At 48.3% G+C, this 23032-nt stretch overlaps 1 protein-coding gene across 1 annotated transcript in view; it reads right to left on the reverse strand.

Annotated features, from left to right (window-relative positions):
• Positions 1-8985: 8985 nt before the first annotated feature.
• The window catches only part of COL9A2 (collagen, type IX, alpha 2), a 17015-nt gene continuing 2968 nt past the window's right edge, over positions 8986-23032 (reverse strand). The window contains exons 3-32 of the mRNA XM_006886506.1: positions 22509-22544; positions 22363-22425; positions 21343-21396; positions 21187-21222; positions 21067-21090; positions 20688-20741; positions 20291-20344; positions 20163-20210; positions 19840-19896; positions 19708-19761; positions 19346-19399; positions 18944-18997; positions 18764-18817; positions 18591-18644; positions 17102-17155; positions 16455-16508; positions 16191-16244; positions 14591-14635; positions 14174-14227; positions 13551-13604; positions 13260-13313; positions 13101-13172; positions 12800-12835; positions 12640-12684; positions 12507-12539; positions 12210-12356; positions 11839-11893; positions 11326-11514; positions 9702-9779; positions 8986-9274 (exon numbers count right to left, since the gene is read on the reverse strand). Of these exons, the coding sequence (XP_006886568.1) occupies positions 9075-9274; positions 9702-9779; positions 11326-11514; positions 11839-11893; positions 12210-12356; positions 12507-12539; positions 12640-12684; positions 12800-12835; positions 13101-13172; positions 13260-13313; positions 13551-13604; positions 14174-14227; positions 14591-14635; positions 16191-16244; positions 16455-16508; positions 17102-17155; positions 18591-18644; positions 18764-18817; positions 18944-18997; positions 19346-19399; positions 19708-19761; positions 19840-19896; positions 20163-20210; positions 20291-20344; positions 20688-20741; positions 21067-21090; positions 21187-21222; positions 21343-21396; positions 22363-22425; positions 22509-22544 (1920 nt within the window). The 3' untranslated portion in view covers positions 8986-9074. The remainder of the gene's footprint in view (positions 9275-9701; positions 9780-11325; positions 11515-11838; positions 11894-12209; positions 12357-12506; positions 12540-12639; positions 12685-12799; positions 12836-13100; positions 13173-13259; positions 13314-13550; positions 13605-14173; positions 14228-14590; positions 14636-16190; positions 16245-16454; positions 16509-17101; positions 17156-18590; positions 18645-18763; positions 18818-18943; positions 18998-19345; positions 19400-19707; positions 19762-19839; positions 19897-20162; positions 20211-20290; positions 20345-20687; positions 20742-21066; positions 21091-21186; positions 21223-21342; positions 21397-22362; positions 22426-22508; positions 22545-23032) is intronic.

Below are 23032 nucleotides of genomic sequence, written 5' to 3' on the forward strand. Positions count from 1 at the left end.
AAAATCATAATGGAATGCTTTAACCCTCTTCAGAGAATACGATGGACTTTTATTATTCCAAGATAGGTTCTGGGCAGGAAGATTTCCTAAATAGTTTGACTGAAGAACTGTCTTACTTTCTTAATGCTGCTATAATGGAAATAACCACAAGTAGGCAGCTTTAACAAACAGAAAATTTCTCACAGTTCAGGGTTCTGGAAGTCTGAATTCAGAGAACCAGTTCTAGGAGATGGTGTTTTCTGTGTCAACTCTGGGACAAAGTCCTCGTCTCCACACAGTTTCCGTTTGATTCCTTGAGGATCATCATGTGACACTGCATCTACTTTCACCATCTGCTTGCTTCTTTCTGAACCTGGTCTGCTCTTTTTATACCTCAAAAGTGATTGGCCTACAGCATGCCTATACTGGTTTTGTTTTTATGTTCCATAGAGGTGGGAACTGACTCATGGCTGACCTTCCATCAGGTTGTCAGAAGCTGTAAAAAAGAGAACTATATCCAAATAGAATTACATCGACAGATATATGGATTAGGATTTATAGCACACATTTTGTTGTTATGTGCCATTAAGTCAGAACTGACCCATAGATAACCCTCCAGAGGGTTTCCACAGGCAGTAAATAACAAGGGAGGAGACTGCCCATTTTTCTCCTATGAAGCACCTGGTGGATTCAAACCAATAACTTGGGCTTGGCAGTGCAGCTCCTTATCACAAGGCCACCTGAACTCACTGTCCGTGTTGGGAGGGACATAATTCAGTCCATCACAGGAATATGCTCATGAGTTCTAAAGACGGAAGCCAGGAATTCACAAGCACAGTAAGTCTGGTAAAGTCAGGCATCTCCCAAAAACAACCTGTGTCCTTGGTCTGAGGTCCCCTTAGACTCCTTGGATGATGATTGATAAACAAATGAGATAGAACTTAAGGAGCAAGAGGCGAGGGTCTAGAATCCAAAAGATCATTTAAATTAGTAAGACCTTCCAAGTAAGAAACGACCAATCCTACTTTTCCCCATTTGTGAGTTCTCACCATGCACCAAGCTCTGCTGTAGGTGTTGGGGAATACAGAAATAAGCAAGATACAGATAAATGCTCTTATTTCCTATTAGAGAACACATTGGGCATTTCCTAAGCTAAAAAGAACTGAAGAAAAAAAAATTATACTTCAGTTGCAATACTTGAGTCTGTAGGCAAAATATTGACTGGCAAAAAAAGCATCTAAAGAAGATCGAAAGAATGCATAGAGTCTACCAAAGGGAATTGGTTGATGCCTAACTATTTCAGGAAGTAGCATATGATCAAGAATCAATGGTACTGAAGACGTCAATACGCATTGAAGACATTGGTGAAAAATAAGCCTACAAGAATTGATGGAATAGCAACTGAGGTGTTCCAACACAAACAGAGGCAGCCCTGAATGTGCTTATTTGTGCCAAGAAATATGGAAGAGAGCTGTCTGTCCAACTGATTGAAAGGGATCTGTATGTCTATTTTTTAAAAAGTAATGGGAGAGAATGTGGAAATTATCAATATCATTAGTACTACACATTCAAGTAAATTGTTACTGAAGATCATTTAAAAAATAGTTGGATCAGTAAATCCAGAGGAATTTTATTTCAAGAAATTCAAGCTGGATTCAGAAGAGGCCACGTGATTGTGTTTTGTTTTCTTGATTTTTTAAAAACCCATGTTATTGTTAGATGTCTTCCACCACCAGGATCCACTCTTTGGTACCCTAAGAACAACAGACCTGAACCTTCTGTATCCTGTGCCATCCTCATGACCTCTCCCATGCTTGAGCCCATTGGGTCACTCTGAAATCCATACTGTTAAAGGCTCTTCCTCTTTTGCTGACCATCCTGATAACAAACCAAAAGGTACATGAGACAAATTCTTACAATCTTTGCTTCTTTTGGCTGTCCACAGAATATTTAATACTCTTTGCCACCACCTCAATCCCAGGCGTTTATTTTAGCTTGTTCTTCTTTATTATCCATCTGTCAAATGCACAGGGAGTAATGGAAAAGACCATGGCTTGCATTTAGTACACCTTAGTCTTTAAACTGATATTCTTTCTCTTTGTCATTTTAAAGAGGTCTTTGACAGCAGATTTTCTCAATCTAATATGTCTTGATTTCTTGACTGCTGCTACCATGAGTGTTGATTGTGGATCCAACCAAGTACAATGAAATCATTGACAACTTCAATCTTTTCTCCGTCTCTTATGATGTTGTCCAGAGGTGAAGGATTTTCATGTTGAGATATAATGCATAGTGAAAGCTATAGTCTTTGATCTTCTTTGGAGGTGCTTCAAGTCTTCACTTTCTTCAAGCAAGATTGTTTCATCTGCATAATGCAAGTTGTTAATGAGTCTTTGTTCAATCCCTATGTCACATTCGTCTTCATATAATCCAGCTTCTTGAACGATTTTCACAACAGACAAAATGAATTTGTACAGAGAAAGGACATCTCCCTGACACACACCTTTCCTGGTTTTAAAACCATACATTAGTCCCTTGTTCTTTTTGACAATTGTGTCTTTGTCTATGAATTGATTTTGCATGAACACAACTAATTGTTCTGGAAGAGGCCATGGAAGAAAGGATATCATTGCTGATGTCAGGCAGATGTTAGCTGAAAGCAGGGAATACTAGAAAAATGTTTATTTTATTGATTATGCAAAGGCTTTTGACTGTGGATCGTGATACATTATAGACAGCATTTGAACAAATGAGAATTCCCAAAGGCTTAGTATGAGCATCGACCAAGAAGCATTCCAAACAGAACAAGAAGATATGGCAAGACTTAAAATGTGTGCCTCAGGGTTGTGTTCTCTCACTAGACCTACTCAACATGTGTGCTGAACAGATGACCCAAGGAGCTGGTTCATTTGAAGGAAAACGTGACATCTGGATTAGAGGAAAAGGCATTAACAGCCTACAGTATGCAGATAACACTATTTTGCTTGTAGAAAGTAAAGATGGCTTGAAGCACTTACTACATAAGAGCCAAGATTCCTTCAATATGGATTGTTGTTGTTGTTGTTATGTGCCATCGAGTCGCTTGCGACTCATAGCGACCCTATGTACAACATCCCTAAACTCTGCTCTGTCCTGTGCCAATCGCACTGTCTCCAATACACCCATCCCAGTTACCCCAGTCACTAATCAATCCACCTCATGGGGGCCTTCCCCTTCTGCGCCACCCCTCCACCCTACCAAGCATGATGTCCCTCTCCAAGGACTTCTCTCCTTGCAACATGTCCAAAGTATGTTAGACGGAGCCTTAGAATCCTTGCCTCTAAGGAGGAGCCCGGTTTGACCCTTTCCAGGATGAATCTGTTTGTTTTCCTAGCAGTTCATGGTACCCTCAATACTCTTCTCCAGCACCACAGCTCAAATGCGTCAATTCTTCTATCCTCCTTAGTCAATGTCCGACTCTCTGATGCATAGGAAGTGACAGAAAAGACCATGGCCTTTATCAGAGGCACCTTAGTCTCCAAAGAAATGCCATTACTCTTCAGCACTTTGGAGAGGTCCCTAACAGCAGACTTTCCCATGGCAATACGTCTTCTAATTTCCTGGCTGCTGGTGCCGAGAGTGTTGACTGTGGAGCCAAGTCAACTGAAGCTGTGAACAATCTCAATCTCTTCGCCATCCATCCTGATGCTGCCAATTGACTCAGTGGTGAGAATCCTCGTCTTCTTGACATTGAGCCTCAGTCCATATTGGAGGCTGCAGTCCTTGACCCTCTGCAGCAAGCACTTCAGGTCCTCCTCAGTTTCAGCAAGCAGGGTTGTATCATCTGCATATCACAGATTGTTGATAAGTCTTTCACCAATCTTGACTCCACCTTTCTCCTCATAGAGCCCAGCCTCCCGGATAATCTGTTCTGCATACAAGTTGAAAAGGTATGGAGACAGGACACATCCCTGGCATACACCTTTCTCAATTTTGAATCTTGCAGTGTTTCCTTGCTCTGTTCTGACAACTGCTTGGTATGGATTACACTTCATTATCTGCAGCAAAACTCTTCACAGCTGCACCAGTGAGCAACATCATGATAGGTGGAGAAAACATTGGAGTTGGCTGGATTTCATTTGACATCCAAAATGATTTAGATAAAAAATCCATTCATTTGTATCCAAAATCAACATCCATGAAAACAATAGTAAAAAAAATCAAATTATGTATTATTGTATTGGACAAATCTGCTCTCAAAGGACAACTAAAGTACTAGAGCAAGAATGTTAGTGTAAAGACAAACATTTGATTCTAATAGTTTTTCTTCTTCAGCTTCTCTGAATTCTTCCGTTCAACTCTCCCCTCCATTTTTATGTGAACTTATGAATCATATTTGGATTTGTGACATTAATTACAATAGGTTAATGTAATTAATCACAACATGTATCAATCCTTTCTGTTCAGCTGTCTTAGTTCATCATTTCTTCCCTTTAACTTCTCTGCATTCAAGAGCAAGTTTCAGGTTCTTTCTAAAATCTGTTTTGGTCTGTTCTTTTTTCCTGTATTTTGCTTTCTTTTCAAAATAATAATATCTTTGTTGTCCCAGAACTGGTCAGTTCTTTGGTCATTAATGGTGGTGGTGGTTATGTGCTGTTGAGTCATCTGCGACTCATAGCGACCTTGTGTACAACAGTCCTATACCCTGCTCTATCTTGTGCCAATCTCACTGTCTCCAACACAACCTACCCCAATTACCCCAGCTACTGAATGAATCCATCTCATAGAGGGTCTTCCTCTCTTGTGCTGTCCCTCCACCCTCCCAAGCATGATGTCCCCTCTCCAAGGACTGGTCCCGCCTTGCAACATGTCCAAAGTATATCAGATGAAGCTTCAGAATATAGGTTGAAATATGCATATAGGTTAAAAAGGTAAGGTATGGAGATAGGACACATCCCTGGCATACACCTTTCTCAATTTTGAACCATGCAGTGTTTCCTTGCTCTGTTCTGATGACTGCCCCTCCTGGTCCAAGTATAGGTTGCACATTAGTACAATCAAGTGTTCTGGGATTCCCATTCTTCTCGGAGTCGGCCACAGTTTCTTGTGATCCACACAGTCAAACTCCTTTGCATAATCAATGAAAAACAGATAGATATTCCTGTGGTACTCCCTGCTTTCAGCCAAGATCTATCTAACATTAGCTACAATATCCCTAGTACCACGACCCCTTCTAAACCCGGCCTACACTTCTGGCAGTTTTCTGTTGATGTGCTAGTCATTTTTGGAGGCAGAGCTTTCCCTCACCCAACAGATACGTGTGACCCAGAAGCTGCAATCGTTGTGGCCCAAGGGCTGCAGGAAAACAACACTATATACCAGATCTACAGGACACATCACCCTCCCTTGGGAAACATTACCCCTAAACTCAAGAGACACTGGCCACAGCATAAGAAATTGGCATTAGTGATTAGGACATTAAATATATTATTGAGATGGTTCTTAAATTCAGAAGGGATAAACTCAAAGTCATATTTTGGCTCTCATGTACTTGTTTTTCATTTTCTTCAGCTTCAGTATGAACCTGCATATGAACATCTGATGGTCTGTTCTGCACGTACGCCCTGTCCTAATTCTGATTGATGATACTGAGCTTTTCCGATGTCCTTTCCAAGACATAGTCAATTTGGTTCCTATGAATTCCGCCAGGCAAGGTCCATGTGTATAGTCATCAAATGTTTGGTGGTTTGGTTTTTTTTTTAAGATCTTGCATCAACTATTTAATTGTTTGTACAAAATTCCATTGTGTGATCACTAACCTAATTTGTGTTCCAAATGCTATATTTTTCAACTGCTAGTCCTTCTTTGTTTCTAACTTTTGTGTTTCAATCACCAATTATTATTAATGCACCTTGATGGCATGTTCAATCAATTTCAGACTACAAAAGCTAGTAGAAATCCTCATTTTCTTCATCTTTGGCTTTAGTGGTTAGTCTGTATATATGAATACTAGTATATTAATAGTTCTTCCTTGTATGCGAATGGCTATCCTTGTATGTGAATGGCTATTTTTTTTCGATCACTGACAACACTGAATTTCAGGATAGATCTTAAAATGTTCTAAGACACTGATAAATAGGGTACCTTGAAGAAATAGATTTTGGGGGAAATAACTTCAGTTTAGACCAGTTGAGTTTGCGGTGCTTATCAAATAAAGGTCTGTCAAGGTGTAAGGAGGCACATGTCTTTTCAACCACCTAGAGCTAGATCCACTTGAGTTTAATTAACCCTTAGTTCATGGTCAGCTCAATAGAGACCCAATAACCAAGGCAACTGGCTCCTATCACCAAGTGGATCCTATCACTAAAGGAAGCTTTATTCTGTCAATAAGAAATCCACTCTCCTGGAAATATTACTTTACTACCAGGATTGTTCCTTGCTTGCTGAAATTGAGAAGGATTTTGAGATTGCTAAAAACTTCAGCTTGCTTGGCTCCACAATCAACAGCAGCCAGGGACCAGGGACCAGCAGCCAGGAAATCAAAAGATTAACTGCATTGGGAAAATCTGCTCTCAGGGACCTCTCCAGAGTACTGAGGAGTAATGATGTCAGTCTAGAGACTAAGGTGCACCTGATCCAAGCCATGGTCTTTGCAATTATTTGCTATGCATCAGAGAGTTGGACAATGAGTAAGAATGATAAAACAAAACTCTGTGCCTTTGAGTTGTAGTGATGGAGAAGAGTATTGAACATACCATGGACTGCAAAGAGAACAGAGAGATCTTGCCTAGAGAGGGGAAACCAAGATGTTCCTTGGAGGAAAGGATTTTGAAGCTCTAGCTCACAAACTCTGGGCATGTGGCCAGAAGGGACCACTCCTTGGAGAAGAAGATCATACTTGGAAAGGTGGAGGACAGCGCAGGAAAGGAAGATCCCAGATGAGATGGATTGACATTACTGGGGTAATGGGTGTAAGTGTGTCAGAGACAGTGAAATTGGCTCAGGTAGGATAGGGTTCAAAGTTATTGTGCATGAGATAGCTAAGAGTTGCAGACGATTTATGGCACATAACAACAACAACTAGGATTATTTCTTTACAGTAGCCTCTACTATTGCTCTATAGCTTTATCCCAGTGCTTACTTATCAGAGAATTTCATTAACTTCTAAGCCCACCTGGTGTCATGTATCCATACTCAATTCTGAAATTACCAAAAATCAGCAGCCAGCAAGAGATCATGTTTGTCTTTTAAGAATCCAGACCTCCGGCTAAAAGTGGGCAGTTGACCATTTCAGTGGTAATTTTTCAGTAGAGTGTGTCTGGTGCTAGGCACCTAGTGTAGAAGCACAGTGATTTCTAGTTACTTGAAGGGGCACAATTTTTGCCTTCCATGTAGGAGCCCCAAGTTTGATTCCAGGCCAATGTGCCTCAGATGAAGGAAGTCTGTCAGTGAAGGCATTCATGTTGCTAGGACCATAGCAGTCTGACCTTATTGTGCTAGGACTCCCCATGAGATGAGTGTTGACTTGATGACAAGTAACAAACTCCTTGAAAGACAGTGTCATGCTCTAGACTCTTAAAGTTCTGCCAGATGCTGCCTTCTGGCTGTTGAGTGTCTGGATGAGGCCAAGGAGTCTTGCTACAGTGTCCTTTCTTATGAGCTTCCTAAACCCTTCTTCCCCTAACTGCAAACAGGAGATTGGGTTCCTACTCATTCTTTTTTTTTTTCTAAATTTAGTTTATTTTTCATTTCAATGAACATCTACAGAGATTTTGGAATTCCATTCATTCATTGTTGCACCCTTCTCCCCACACCCTCCCCATTTGCTCCTCTCCTTGAAAAGCAAAAGAAAAACTCCCTCATTGGTACACCCCCCCCGCACCCCCCCCAACCCCACCCCCTACCCCCAAATATAATCCACTCTGCAACCCTCATTGCGTACTCCTACGATAAAAATAATGCCCTAAAATATAATACTTTTAGACTATTCTCTCCCCCATAGACTTCAATGCTGTAAACATTTCATCCAGTTTTTCTCATTCTTAACATGTTTGATTCCCCTCCACCCCCAAGTCCCATTTGTCACAGCAGGTCCTCATTCTTGGAGCGGGGCAGGGAGGGGAAATAACCTTGATGCTCTGTGTCACCTAGCAATGTCCCTCAGCCACACAGAAGCTGAGACGGAAATCCTTTCTTCCTGGTCTTCCCAGTGCTCACATAGCAGAGAGCTTCCTTAGCTTCTAAGCCACCCAGCACCACTCTGTCCACACCCACTCCACTCCACCCTACCCCCATCCAGGTTCGTTCCAGCAATGTTCCTCAGATGCACCTCGCCCAGCTACCTGAAGCTCACAAATTCAGGATGTGCTCAGAGGAAGGGGCCCCACACCCTGCCCTCTCCTGCTGGAACCCCTATCTACAAGATAGTAAGCCACCAACTCACATATAGTAAGCCACCAACTCACATCAGGGTTTGTCCCCAAAATGGAAGTTTTTATTTACATAAGAAATTTCTGGCTGGAACGTAAGCCACCAACTCACATCAGGGTTTGTCCCCAAAATGGAAGTTTTTATTTACATAAGAAATTTCTGGCTGGAACCAGTGAAGGGGGCCAGAAGGACAGTGCCAGAAAGAGATGGGAGATGGGTGTTTAAATACTCAGATGGGGGTAAGGCGGAAGTAGTGGAGCTTGCTTCAAGAAGACCACCTCAGGGTGCATACCATCAGCAGTCCCCCAGTAAGTCCAGGGGGGATGGGGTCAGGAACATGCCAAGACAGTGCTCTGCCCAAAGGCATGACGGTCAGTGGGTGGCTGGCGCAGATTAAGGAGACATTTGGTAACATCTGAGTGGTGTTTTAAGTAGGAAAGCCACTCATTCTTCTATTTAGTTTCAACTTTCTGATGCTACTTGCTTTTTCTGTCAGCTTCACCTTTTCACTCTGATGCCCCCTTTTTTCTTCCTCATTTTTTTAGAATGTCATTTTCTTCAGGACTTGGGTCCCAGACAGAAGGTCAAAGGAAACAAGTTTCCTGGGCAGGAGGTGTACATCTACCCAGAAGGGACCCAGTCTGTTCCCCCCAGGATGCTCACCAGGCTCTATCCTGGCCTGGTGCTCATGGCCCCTTGATAGACCCTGGTTCTGTAAGACGGGCAGAGGCGTAGGCTGAGGCTCCAAGGCAGGCTGCAGGCTCACAGAAACCAGGAAGTCCCACAGGGCCTGGCCGGCCAGGGCGGCCCATCTCTCCAGGAGCCCCTGGGGACCCTCGGTCTCCATCCTTGCCGTTGATTGACTGGCCAGGCCGGCCAGGGAGGCCTGTGTAAGGAGGAAGGTTAAGACTTCAAGGCCTCTTCCAGTCTCTACCTTAGAATCCCTGAGTGTCATATTTCAGGTGGTAAAATGAAGCCAACAACACCAACACCATAAGGGAGACACTGAGAATTGTGTTGATTGTCCATTACTTCCAAATCCTAATATGTGAGCCTTGCGAACAAATACCCCTTCTTTCCCCTCCATGAGGCAGATCTGGTGCACCCCAGGAAAGTCTTAGAACCACAGTTGTTCAGTTTCCAGACAGACTCACCCCAAGAATCAGGAGTGCCCCAGAAGGATGCAAAAGCAGGATATCTGGGACTGAGCTGGCACTAAAGGTGAGACCTCTATGAAGGGACCCAGGTGTCCATGCACAAATAAATCCCAGAGTGAAGTGGAGAACTGTAGCTGGGCAGAACCAAGGTCTTACCTGGGATCCCTGGGGGCCCAGGCCTCCCGGGGTGTCCACGTCCCACATCTCCCTGATCACCTTTCTCTCCACGTTTCCCTACAGAGAAAGAAGAGAGCCTTTCCTTTTTAGAAATTTTTTTTTAAATAAAATTTTGATTTTATACTGGTTTGCTTACAAAGTTCGTACATATTGTTTTTCACACTGGCTCTTTCCCATTTCCTTAACCCATCCCTCCCTCTACCCATCAAAGTGTGTGACTCTGTGATTATACCCATTCCTTCCCACCCCTCTGCACCCTCTACCCTTGGATCCTCATGCAAGTTTTACTAGTTATTTATTTCTACAGTAATGGTTTTATACAGTATTTGTCACTATGGGACTGAGTTGGTTCACTTAGCCAGTGTTTTTCAGAATTTAAAGATGATTTTCCTCCTTCTTTTGCCACTTAATTTCTATTTAGTGTATACACACATTAAGTATTCCTGCTTTGTGCTAGTTTGAGGAGCTCTGATGACATAGTAGCTTAGGGCTCAGGCGCTCACTGAAGGGTCGTCAGCTGCTCCCAGGATGGAGAAGTGGGAGTCTGTTTCCACACATCTTGGAAAATCTCAGAGGCAGTTCTACTCTGCCCTATAAACTCACTATGAGTAGGTATCTATCTACTTGAGGGCAATTAAAAGACATCAATTCTCCTTTGGTCTGCTTTATTCATTTTCCAACATGCTTTTGTTGTTGTTACATGCCATCGAGTCAAGTATAACCCATAGCAACCCTATGAACAACAGACTCGAACCCTGTCCTATCCTGTGCCTCTTCACACTTCCTGACACACTGGAGCCCACTGTAGCAGTCACTGTATCAATCTACCTGATTGAGAGTCTTCCTCTCCTTTGCCAACCCTCTATCTTTCCAAGTATGAAATCCCTCACCAAGGAATAGCTCTTCCTAGCAACGAGCCCGAGTTATGTAAGGTGAAACTTTATCATTTTTGCCTCCAAGGAGCACACTGGCTGCACTTTCTCCAAGACATATTTGTTCTTTTGGTGATCCATAATCAATACTCTTCTCCAACACCACAACTCCAAGGCATTGCTCTCAGATGCATAGCAAGTGATTGGAAAAACTATGGCTTGAATCAGTATTTGAACTGACATCATTGCTCGTCAAGACTTAGGGGAGGTCCCTGCCAGCAGAATTCCCTGATGCTATACATCTCCTGACTGCTGGCATTAAGGATATTAATTGTACAGAAAATAAAAGGCCCACAACAAAGGGAGATTAAGGCGCAAAGCCCACAACAAAGTGGCAGATCTGACTCCAGAGCCTGCTTTTATCACTACCTTGCTAAACTTCCTTTCCTCTAGAGCATAAGAAGGATATTTATGAGGTACCACTAAGTGAAAAAGTAAACCAAACAACCCATGTTAGAAAAGAGCACGTTCATTTCCAACAATTTGCTACTAGGCAAGAATGGCTAGGAGTATGTCCTCAAAAACCTGATGGAGGAAGGATGGGGAGAAAGTGTCAGTATCTCATCCTGAGGAAGGATGGTGAATGACAGGTGGAAACAGGAAGCCCTGGCTGGCCCTGGGCAGCTACCCACCGCCCACTCCACCCCAGACCTGCTGAGAAGCGCACTCACCCTTGGGCCCTGTGTTGCCGATCTGACCCACAGCTCCCACGATGCCAGGAATTCCGCGGGGCCCAGGGTGCCCGTGAGGCCCCTGCACGCCTGGGTATCCAGGAGGTCCTGGGGGTCCTGGGGGGCCCATCATTCCCACTGCACCCAATGCTTCCCGCTTGGCACTGACAGCCACTTCTGCCAGTTGCTCTGGAGGCAGGAGGAAGAGGATGGGGGGAGAGAGGCCTGTGAGATGGTCTCACCTCCAAGCCATGGGGAAGGCAGAACATCCTGATGCCCTGACCCTTTGGCTTGCAGGCAGAAAGGCCTCATTTTTATTTAACTCTCTTCTTCCTCAGGCTGTTTCTCAAAGGTCCAGAGAAGGCAGAAATTATTTCTAGTCCAAGTGTCTTGGAGGCAGAGCTGAGGTAACTGACTACTCTTGACTCTGGACAGTGGGTAAGGAGGCAGCAGGGAGAGGTCCCTGAAGAGTGGAGAGTCTGCAAATGGTCTGGGGGCGGCCCCTCCCCTCACCTTGCAGCATCTTCAGCACCACATCCACGATGTGCTGGTCACTGGCATCGCGGCCCTGAAGGCAGAAGGGTTTTTCAAGAAGCAAGTCAGCCCTCTGCTGCCAGGGTTGCCCAGTCCTGCACCCTGTGACCTCCTCCCGCTCCCACCTGAGAAATCAGAGAGCAAGTTCCCCACACGAAGAACTTTTCAGTATCTGAGGAAATCCTTCCTGTTGCATCCAACCCATCCTTTCTGCTCAGGGGTTTGGAGACTGTCTCAGGGAAGCCAGGTAGCTTTGGGAAATTCTCAGCCTTTCGGGGCTAAGCAGCACCCCTAAAGACATTTCCTATCCAGGGGAATTTGCCCTTCGAGGCAGGAGGCAGACAACTCACCGCCACGCCCTGTCTCCCCGGCAGCCCTGGGATGCCTCTGTCACCAGCCAGTCCTCGAGGGCCTGGGAGCCCGGGGTAGCCCTGCGGCCCCGGGGCGCCCGCATCTCCGCTCGGCCCTGGGTAGCCGGGTTCTCCACGGACTCCTTGCTGCCAGGGGGCAGGGTGGGTGCAAAGGTGAGAAAACACTGAATCAGGAAGGGTGGGCGCAGGGGAGGGGGGAGGAGGTGCCAGAGGGGCTGGAGGGGCTGCGGGGAGGACCTCCCAGGGCGGGGCCGAAGGAAGAGGGAGGGGACTCACCTGTCCCTTGGGCCCGGGCTCGCCAGACTCCCCCTGCCGACACAAGTTCACGAGGTCATGAAGTGTGATGCCCGGGGTCCACCCGCCGCCCCTGCCCGACCCTACGCACCCCCCCCCCCCCCGCCCCGCTCACCTTCTCCCCTTTCTCTCCGGGGAGGCCAGCCACACCTGGATCACCCTGCAAGGGAACAGTGGCCCGTGGGTCAGCGCAGCGCGAGCGGGGACGAGGGGATGCGAGCCTCAGACCGGTAACTGGCCGAGCAGGGTAGGGCAGGGCAGCGGGGTCGACTCACCACACTGCCGCGGGGGCCTGTCTTCCCCGGGGAGCCCTGCAGAGAAGAGGAGTGACGAGTGCCCAGGGAGAGGCTGAGTCCACGCGACCCCCACCACCGCCCGCCACACTCCTCTCTCCTGCTTTGGCCTCACCCACCCGACCTCGGACCCTGGGGTGAGGGGTTATTTGTTCCACAGAGACTTGGAATGATAAAGGGATTCACTGGGCTCCACTATTCCTCCTCCCCCTCCCCACTCCACCTCCACCTTTCCCATCCCCCCATTCCTTCTGCGGGTCTCTTCCTCAGACCCATTTGATACCTTCTCTCCTTTGATGCCTGGCAAGCCTTGGGGTCCTGGAATTCCGGGAGACCCCTGCTCCCCTTTGGGGCCCTGAGGACAAAGAAATCAGAGGGGATAAATCCAAAGCAGGTGGTCAGGCATGTGCCTCCACCCCTGCCTCAGCTGGCCAGGTCTTACCTGTCGACCTTGAGGGCCTGGCTGCCCCACTGGCCCCCTCTCACCCGGGTCACCCTGAAATGGAAAGAGAAGGTCATGGTCGGCCCAGAGCCTGTGTGGTCAGGGCGTCTCCACTCTTGCTGGCACTTGGCATGAGGCCCTTCTGCTCCATTTCACAGACCAGCAAAATGAGGCTCCGGCTGGAGACGCCTGAGCTGGTGCTTGGAGCCAGTGAGAGGACCCCAATCTCAGATTCAGCGGTGCCAGCTGCTGCAAAGTCCCCCAGGGAGGGGGACTGTGCCAGGTACTCACCTTCTCTCCCATGATGCCCTGGGGACCAATCTCTCCTCGAAGACCGGGCTCTCCCTGGGAGACAGAGAAACTGGGGGTAAACAGCCATCCTGTGAGGTCCCTCCCTTCCACAGGGGTCCATGCCTTCCCTGCCCTGTGATATATGCTCTCAGGTCCCTGCACTTTTCTTCCAAGAACCTAAGACAATTTCAACAAGCTGTTAGGCGGTCATTTCACGTCTGTGTCTTTTATTAGAGTTAAGCTCCATTTGAGTAGGAGACTACGCCAATTTCATTTTCTAACACCATCTCCCATATTCAACCAATGTTTTTATAGAATAGATAAATAAATGACAAACTCTTTTGGATTCTCAGCCCCAATCAACTTAGCCTTCTCAGGAGATGACACTCTAGGACAGAACAAATCCCCTCCCCTCTCTGCTCTATACTCAGGGTAACCGGGGCTCAGAGAGGAGAAGGGAGTGTGTCTGGATATTGGGTCAGTGGCAGAGCCCTGGCTAATGCCCAGGGTACCTCCACGGCCTCACTCTGACCACATGCTGAGGTCCTCAGAACCATTCAGGGTCCTCAGGTCTGAGATGGCCAAGGAAAGGGCCCTAGGCCAGTGAGTGTTTTGTTACTTACCTCTTTACCAGGAGGCCCAGAGAATCCAGGGAGACCCTGCTGGCCTGGCTCCCCCTACAGAAAAACACAGTTCTAAGGTCACTCTGGGCAGCCCTGTCAAGTCCATGGCCTTGGGGAAGCCCAAAGGACCCTAAATAGACTCTGGACCCAACTCAGTTGGAAATGAGGAGAGGATGTTCTTGGCTATGGCCTCTGGGTTCTATTGATTTCTGAGCCATTTAGTCTCCACTGATTGGGGCTGGCAGAGGGCTGAGGCTGTCAGATTCAAGGGGCTGTGTCCAGGCTTAAAGGCCAAGCTGTGGCTGAGGCCTGGGGGCTTGCAGGCCTGGTCCCTATCAGTCACACTCGTGGTCCTTGCCCCTAGGTTCCCTTGTGCAAATAAAACCAATTTTGCCCCAATTAAGCTTGGTATCTCACCTTGTCTCCAGGGCCTCCTTTTGTCCCAGGCTGGCCTGGTACACCCTGCGGAAAGAAGGGGACATCAATTCCTGCTCTGGCCTGAGGCCCTATGTACCAGCGGCTTTGTCTCCTATCTCCAATCCACATTTCTCCACCTTGTGGGAGTTGAGTAGCAGAAGGCTTATCCATGGCATCATGGAGTTGACTGGCCTTCAGAGCCCAGGAAGGAGAGGAGTGGGCTCCAGAGAGGCCTGCCTATCAGGGTGTGTGGTCTGTGGGGGAAAATGAGCATGTGAATGTGCTCACTCTCACACAGGCTCATGCACGTCCACATGGACGTACCAGTGGCTAAATTGGTACGTGAGCAGATAAGCACACTTCAGCCACTCAGCACTCCTGGAAAGGAAAGAGGACCCCCTGAGCTGTGCTTAGGCTGTGGGGTGAAGATGGATTGGAAAGATAAGAAGGCACAGAGACAGGGAAAGGCCACCGCAAGCAGAGACAAGCAAAGGGAAAGCTTGGGCATAGAAAAGTCAAGACACTTTTTTGGGAAAGTTGAAAAGGGAGAAGGCTTAGAGAAGTAGTGGCTGTTGAAGCAGGAGGGTAGACCGGGGTAGATTTTTGTAATTTTTGAGTACCAACATGAGCTGTAAGGATGAAGATTGTATATATTTTGTCCATAAATATTTCCTTATCACTTAATGTTTTTTGTTACTGTTGTTATGTGCCATCAAGTTGTCTGCGATTCATAGCGACCCTATGTACAACAGCTCTGAACCTTGCCCTGTCCTGAACCAGTCTCACTGCCTCTGACACACCTACCTCCATTGCCCCAGTTACTGTGTCAACCCATTTTATCCAGGGTCTTTCCTTTGCTGTGCTGTACCTCTACTCTTCCAAGAATGATGTTCTTCTCTAAGGACCCTGGTCATGAGCCCCAAGTATGTGAGACAGAGTTTCAAAATCCTAGCCTCCAAGGCGAAACTTGGTTTCACACTCTCCAAGACAGACATATTTGTTTTCTTGGTGGTCTACTGTATGTTCATGACTCTTCTTCATCACCCCAACTCAAAGGCATCAATTCTTCTTCTGTCATCTGAATTACACTGGAAAAATCTGCTGTCAGGGACCTCTCCAGGGTACAGAGAAGCAATGATGTCAGTCTAGAGACTAAGGTGTGCCTAATTCAGGCCATGGTCTTTGCAATTACTTACTATGCATCAGAGAGCTGGACAATGACTAATGTTCCTTAGGTGCTCAATAATTATTTGAGTGAATACCTTTCTTCTGGAGGCAGTAGGTAGCTATGAAAGGTACTTTAGCAGGGAAATGATCAGATTCATTCCACTTGGCAGCATGGAGAGTTAGATTGGCCAAAGATAAGACTGGAACAATTGTCCAAAGGGTGAGCCTTAAGTGAGGAAGGGATTGAAGAGTTGGTGATGGGTACTATGCTGGAGACAGGATCTTTAGAAGGAATTCTGGGTGTGGTGTCTAACACCATTTGCTTCTCAGGCCATCATAAGGAGGCGAACACAGAATGTCTGGCCTCTTGGAGGTGAGGCAGGAGAAGCAACGTGCTTGTGTGGCAAGACTTGCAGCTTTATCAGATACTCACCGCTAGACCCTGGTGCCCTGGGTTTCCTGGCCGTCCCGTCTGTCCTGCACTGCCCTGGGGACAGAAGGAAGGATAGACCCAATCAGAGCTCTAGTCAGAGGACCTAGGGCTTCTACCCAGGCAGACTGGGAAATTGAGGTCTGTCATAGAAAACATGACACTCTGAGGCCACTAGGCATAGAGGGGCAGTGGTGAGGCTCATGGACCTGAGTTGGGTGGACTCTTGACCCTTACCCCAACCCCAAGAGCAGCCCCCCCTCCTACCTTCATGCCAGGTGTGCCAGGGGTCCCATCCTTGCCATCGATGCCGGGGGGACCCTAATCAGGAGAAAAATGCAGAGAAAGTCACAATGGGGAGCTGCCCAGGGTCAGGTCACCCATGCCTGTCCACCTAGGATAGTAAGGCAGGTCATCTTGAGAAGCCCCATCAGCCAGCTGGATGAAGGGACCTGAAGGGGAAAGGGGTTGTGGGGGGATGAACTATGATCCTTCTCTTCTGTGGGTGCTAAAACTCTCAGATGGCTGGAAGTTTTCATCCCTGTACATCAAACTCATTGCCATAGAGTCAGAACCAATTCAGAATTCTGGGTTTCCGAGGCTATAAATTGCACAGGAGTAGACTACTCATCTTTCTCCCTCTGGATGCCTAGTGGATTTCAATCCCCAGAGAGGTGTAGCCTTTGAGTTTGCAGTTCAACTCCCTACAGACTAAGCCTCCTGAGCTTCCTTCTCAGATACATCACCACTCCCATTTTACAGGTAAAGAAACTGAGGCACAAAAAGGGAAAGGCATTTCCTGGGTTTACAGAGCAAGCCTGCCTTGACAAATCCCCCAGTCCTTCTTAGACAGGAGTCTGAATAGCATCCCCTGAACCCTGTTCTCTGCCAGGCGGGCCTGGGCAGGCACTTACAGTTGCTCCTTTTGGGCCTGTTATTCCCTGGGGTCCTCGGACACCTTGGCTGCCCTGCAAGGTACACAGACATCAGGTCACCTTGGGGATACTGGCTGTTCAGAATAAACAGCTGAGTCAGGTGACCTCAGGACATCAGGGCCCCTCTGCACAGTCCATACTGTGTGGGGACTGGAGGGGAGGTGCCCTGGGATGCCTTTTCTGCCCTGGAGCCAGCAGTGAGAGCAGAAGTCAGCTGGGCTGGGCAGGTGCAGGGACAGGAACCAGCACTTCTGAAATTCCAGGCAAAACTCAAGCTCCCAGGCTCAACTCATGTCAACATCGAGATGCAAAGGTTAGCATTTTGATTTGAGCAAGAACTGTAAAAAGACATTTTTGGAGACAATTCGAGGGGGGAAGGACTGGACTGGTTATTGCTGTTGTGAGGTGTCATGAAGTCCATTCTGCTGCATTGTGGTCCCATGTGAAAGAAGAGAGTCAAGATTCCCTTAACTGTGACCTTGACAAAGTAGATTGCCCTGTCATCCACCTTTGTAGCCCCTGGGTGGGCTTGAACCATGAGCCCTTTGTTTAGCAGTTGGAGCACTTAACTGCAACACCAGATATCCAGACTGGTTGGTTATTATTAATAGGTGCTGTTGTTATGGACTGTTGAGTCAGAATCAACTCTTAGCTGCAATAGGCTTTCAGAGGCAGTAAATTGCATGGAAGGAGATTGCTCAGCCGCCTGAGAAGCAGCTGGTAGATTCAAACTGTGTGTCTTTGTGCTGGCAGCACAATTCCTTACCATTAGATCACCAGAGCTCCCTATTAATGTTGTTGCTGTTAGGTGCCGTCAAGTCAAGCACAACTCATAGTGACCCTATGAACAAAAGATCTGAACCCTGTTCTATCCTGTGCCAGCCTCACACTTCTGACACTCAAGAACTCCTTGCAGCATCACCGGGTCAATCCACCTTAGTGAGGGTCTTCCTCTCCTTCGCTGACCTTTCCCAACATCATGACCTTCTCCAAGGAATATGATTATGTAAGAAAAAGGTCCATATTTTCAGAGCTACAACAGAAAGATCTGGGTGAATGAAGTGATATTAAAGATTTGCTTAAATATGAGAACAAAATGATAACCACAGAGTGAAGAAAGGATAACTATGGATGATATGAGTATGAAAAAATGTTAACATCAGAATGTAGTAGGCAGGTATATTCATTGTGTTGTTCTACTTTTGTGTATGCCTCAAAACTTGCATAATAAAGAGCTAAAATCTAATAAGAACAAATAAATAATGAGTTAAAGGACTGGGATGCAGACTAAATCCCATTAACCGCATGAGTGATTTAGTGGAATCTCATTGTCTGGCCTCCCCCAGATGGTGGAAATTCACACACACACACACACACACACACTCTGCCCTGTGAGGAGCAGAACCCTACCCAGCACTCTCCTAGGACCCTGGCTAGACACAAAGACACGAGATAACTGGGGACTCACCACATCGCCCTTCTCCCCTGCTCGGCCTGGGGGTCCTCGTGGCCCCTCCTCACCCTGACAAGAAGGGCAAACAATAATCAGGCTGTGTGGGCTCAGAGAGAGCTGCACCCACTTTGCAGCCCCAGGAGCCCAGGTTGGAGGTGGTGGGGGTGGTCAGGCAAGAGCAGACTCACCGGGGACCCCGGGGCACCAACCGAGCCCACCATGCCTTTGTATCCTTGAGGACCCTGGGGAAAGGAAAAGGTTACATTACATGTCAGTCCCGGTTGAATTCCAGAAGCCAGGCAACCTCTGACTTCAGACAAGGGAGCCCAGGGGTCACAGCCGCTCTTGCAGGATTCTCCCTGACTCACCGTCTCTCCCTTGGGTCCCGCCATGCCTGGATAGCCCCTGACGCCCTGGGGTCCCTGTCAAGACAAATGGCAATTAGACTCATCCACTTAATTATATTTCTCTGATGCCCCCCGTCATCCTGTGTTCCCATCTCCCCAATGCCCTTTGAGACAGGCAGCATCATCCATATTCACAGATGAAGAGACTGAGGCTCAGAGCTGGGGTGGAACTTGCCAGGATCATGCAAAGGGACAGTGGCAGCACCTGAACCTCCCCGGGGTCTTCTGGCTGATAGTCTGTCCCTCATTGCCCAGGGACACTCCCAGCTGGGCACAAGAGTCTCTACTGAAAGCTAGATGAAGGACATATCTCCATAAAGACACCCAGAGAGAGGAGGGCCTTACTAGGAAGGTGGTCCTTACCGGTGGTCCAGGAATGCCTTGCTCTCCTGAGGCACCCACATCTCCCTTGGGACCCTGTAAGACAGCAGCAAGCCATCAGAAGGGCAGAGAGACAGCTGTACAGGCAGTCAGACACCATCCCCCTTCCCCACCACAGGTGACAGGAAGGACCCTTAAAAACCACACCATCTCATGTTACTGACAGGGAACTGAAGCTCAGCATGGAGAAGGGGCTTTCTGGCACATAGACCTGGATCCAGGCCTTCTACCTCCCAGCTCAAGGCTGTCTCCAGTGACCACAGGCGAAAGTGGATAAAGGAGGGGGAGACCCTGGAGGACCCTCTTCATACTTCCCCTTCCACGGCCTTCAGCCCCACACTCACTGGCTTTCCCTGGCGGCCTGGATCTCCTAGAATCCCGCGTTTGCCAGGATGGCCCTGGAGGAAGAGAGTGCAGGGTGAGGCCCACTTCCCATCACCCCTCTAGTTCTCAAGACCAGAGCTGAGAGTTCTCACCTTCACACCCTGAAGTCCTTGGGGGCCTTTCACACCCGCAGGGCAGTTGGTTGGACACTGAGAACAAAACCCACAAACGGACAGGTCCTGAGGTCAGTGGCCTGTCCTTAGCTGGCAAGGCAGTGCTCCTAGCATCCCTTTTCAGGAAGCTGCCCCGCATCCTCCCATCTTGCCCACTCTGAGGCTCTCCTCCATCCCACCTGGCTGAACAGAGTCCATTAACCCAATCTCCATTACGTCCCCTCTTCTTGGGCCCCGCCCCTGCGTCAGCCCCGCCCCATGTGGTGTCGTGCCCCACCCCCCTCAACCCCTGCGCCTCTCACCAGGAAGTCCGCGCTCCCTTCCAGGCCCTGGATGGTTCCTGGGCGGCCCTGAGTGAAGAGGTATGAAGATGGGGCCTGGAGCGACCAGACTTGTGCCCAGGACGCTTCACTTATCCTATGATACTTACTGGTTTCCCAGGGGGCCCCGGAGGTCCAGATGGTCCCTCTGGTCCAGGATCTCCCTGGAAGCAGGAAAGGCTCAAATCACATCCTCATCTATCTCTGGCAGGTCGCTCCTCCTCCCTTTTCTCTTCTGGCCTTGCACATCCTGACCTCCCGGCTCCATACCGAGTGTTGGAGTCTTGGGGAAATCAAGGTCAGATGGGCAAGAGATGGCCCCACCTTTGAACCTCTCTGAAAGACTATTTCTGGGTGGGTTAGCAGGAGGGGCTTCACTCCAGATATCCAGGAGCTCCGTGGTGGCCAGGAGGCCCAGGAGCTCCCAAGAGTGAGCCCACCTCAACTTGCCAGCTTGGAGAGACAAGGGCTTGGGACAGAGTGGGCAGAGGGGTGACTGAGGCTCACCTTGGGGCCTGGAATTCCAATCTCACCAGGAAGGCCAACAGGTCCAGGTGGTCCCTGGGGAGCAGAGACCTCAATGACTTTGGATGCCTCAGAAGGTCAGCCCACTCCAGCTCTGATGGTGTGGGTAGCAAAGGAAACCCAAGCGATTTTCAACTTTAATTTTGTGGTCACCAACTCCCAAGCCACTAGCTGATTTGGGATTTCAGCACCAACGGACAGACCCAGAGTGGGCTGGTTTAGGGTCTCTGGCAAGTCTACCTTCCCCTGTCATCATCACAGCATGCTGCATCCACCATCACAGCTGCTTCCACCCATTCACCCCATGATGGACATTGTTCTCAGGGACACTGCTCCATCCCATCCCATCCCATGTACTTACAGGAGGTCCAGCAAAGCCAGGCCCCTGCAACAGAAGGAAAGGTGCATGAGTTCATGGCTTTCTTCCCAGACCACTCCTACTGATAAAAGACCCCTCCAAACCCTTGGGGGGTACACTCACCGGCAGGCCCGGGGGACCTGGAAGCCCGGGTTGGCCCTGCAGGAACAATGGGGGAGGCTCAGAAGGTGGGGTCCTGTGTCCCTGCTCCTCATTACCAGATCCCCTCCTGATCTCTGGTCTAGACTGAGCATGCTGAGGTTTTAGCTGGTCACTTACCTTGACTCCAGGGATCCCCAGAGGGCCAGGCTCCCCCTTGGCTCCAGTTAAACCCTGTAGAAGGAGGTAAGGTCAGTGAGGGACGAACGGGCAGGTCCAGGGGCCTTTCCTGGGTGGACTCGGGCTTCCTTTCGCCACATTCCAAGATCAAGGTTTAGGGACCCCAGCACTGTCCCTTCCCTTCCCAGTTTCTTCAGTAGCGCTGGAAGGCAGGACAGGTCTATCATCTTTTGAAAGATGAGAAACCAAGGTTCAGAGACTTACATAGGCCAAGTCGCAGGCCTCCTAGTTTAGGAGTCTGCAAGGAGTCCTAGACACGTGAAGCCTGCCTTGGGCAACATTTTCTCCTCTGTAAAATGGACCAATAAAAAAAAAAAAAGGACCAATCCTGCTTATCTCTGTGTGAGAACCAGTGTGCTAGTGGGGAGCAGTGCACCTCCTAAACTTCGCAGGGTGTGGATGAGTTTGGAAGGCCCTGGTCACAGCTTTGGTGGCTACACTCCCTCAATCCACATGACAGAAGCTGCTCATGGGAGGTGAGGAGAGAGACCTCTGCTTCCTCTTTCTTTCTGTGACTGATCCAGGTGTGTTCCCCAGTCAGTGTCTTTGGGACAGGTTATGTCCAAAAACTTGTGACTTTGGGGTCCCTGGAAGCTCTGTGATATCCACATGATGCTTCTTGCTTGCGTTGTGCCTGGGCTGAGGGACGGAGAACCAGAGGGGGAGAGGAGATAGACCTTGGGAATGGGCACCTGGGTGGCTCAGACAATGTTCAGCCGGGTAATGGGAGTCCTGACAGCTGCAGATGAGCAGGCCAACCCTGTAGAAGCCAAAGACTTCACTTTGGACTCCCTCATTTGTATGTGATTCAGTGTTCCTGGGGTAGGGGAGGTGTGAGGTAAGGGGGTGCTCACAGCTGTGGATCCCCCATTCTGTTGCCTAGCTCCGAGCAGATCAGTAAAGATGCCAGAACGCAGGCTCTAACAGCCCTAGGCTGCCCTCTGACCATTCTGTACTCACATCAATGCCTGGCTTCCCATCTGGCCCGTCTGGTCCCGCCTTGCCAGGCTCCCCTTTAGATCCCTTGAAGACAGAAGTGGAGTAAGAATTAGCAAGAGAAGGGGAAGAATGGGAAAGGTCAAAAGTCGAGGAGGGGTTGCACTCACCGGAGGTCCAATTTTCCCAGGGGGTCCCTTATCACCCTGCAAAGTAAGAACTGATTAAGATAGCATTCTGCACCCCATGGTACTCACAGAGACCCTGTCTGTTCAGTGTCATTGCTCATCTACTAATCTATTCTTTCTTCTGGCCTGGACCCCCTCAGCCTTGCACTTTTTAGGAATATGTTTCCTTTTCCTTCAAAAGAAATTATAAGTGGATTAAGACTAGCTGAAGAAAATGAAATAAATATGAAAACGGGTTTTGAACACTTAAGGTTTATAAGGTACCAGCCTTGACACCTGCAAATGGGGCCATGTGCTCCAGGTTATCCTCAAGAGCTGATGTCTCTCAGATTTGGGCAAGTTGGGGCTTTCTGAAGGAGCTGAAGAGGAGGGTGTGAGGTGGACCCTGTTCTGGATTGTGGGGCTGGAAAGCAAGGGCCTGGAGCAGGACAGGAAGACCAAGGGGTTGTAGAAGAAACGTGGAGTGTGTGTGTGTGTGTGTGTGTGTGTGTGTGTGTGTGTGTGTG

Source organism: Elephantulus edwardii, unplaced genomic scaffold (genome assembly GCF_000299155.1).
Source record: "Elephantulus edwardii isolate Elephantulus edwardi_28Jun2011 unplaced genomic scaffold, EleEdw1.0 scaffold00049, whole genome shotgun sequence".
NCBI classification, from domain to species: Eukaryota; Metazoa; Chordata; class Mammalia; order Macroscelidea; family Macroscelididae; genus Elephantulus; species Elephantulus edwardii.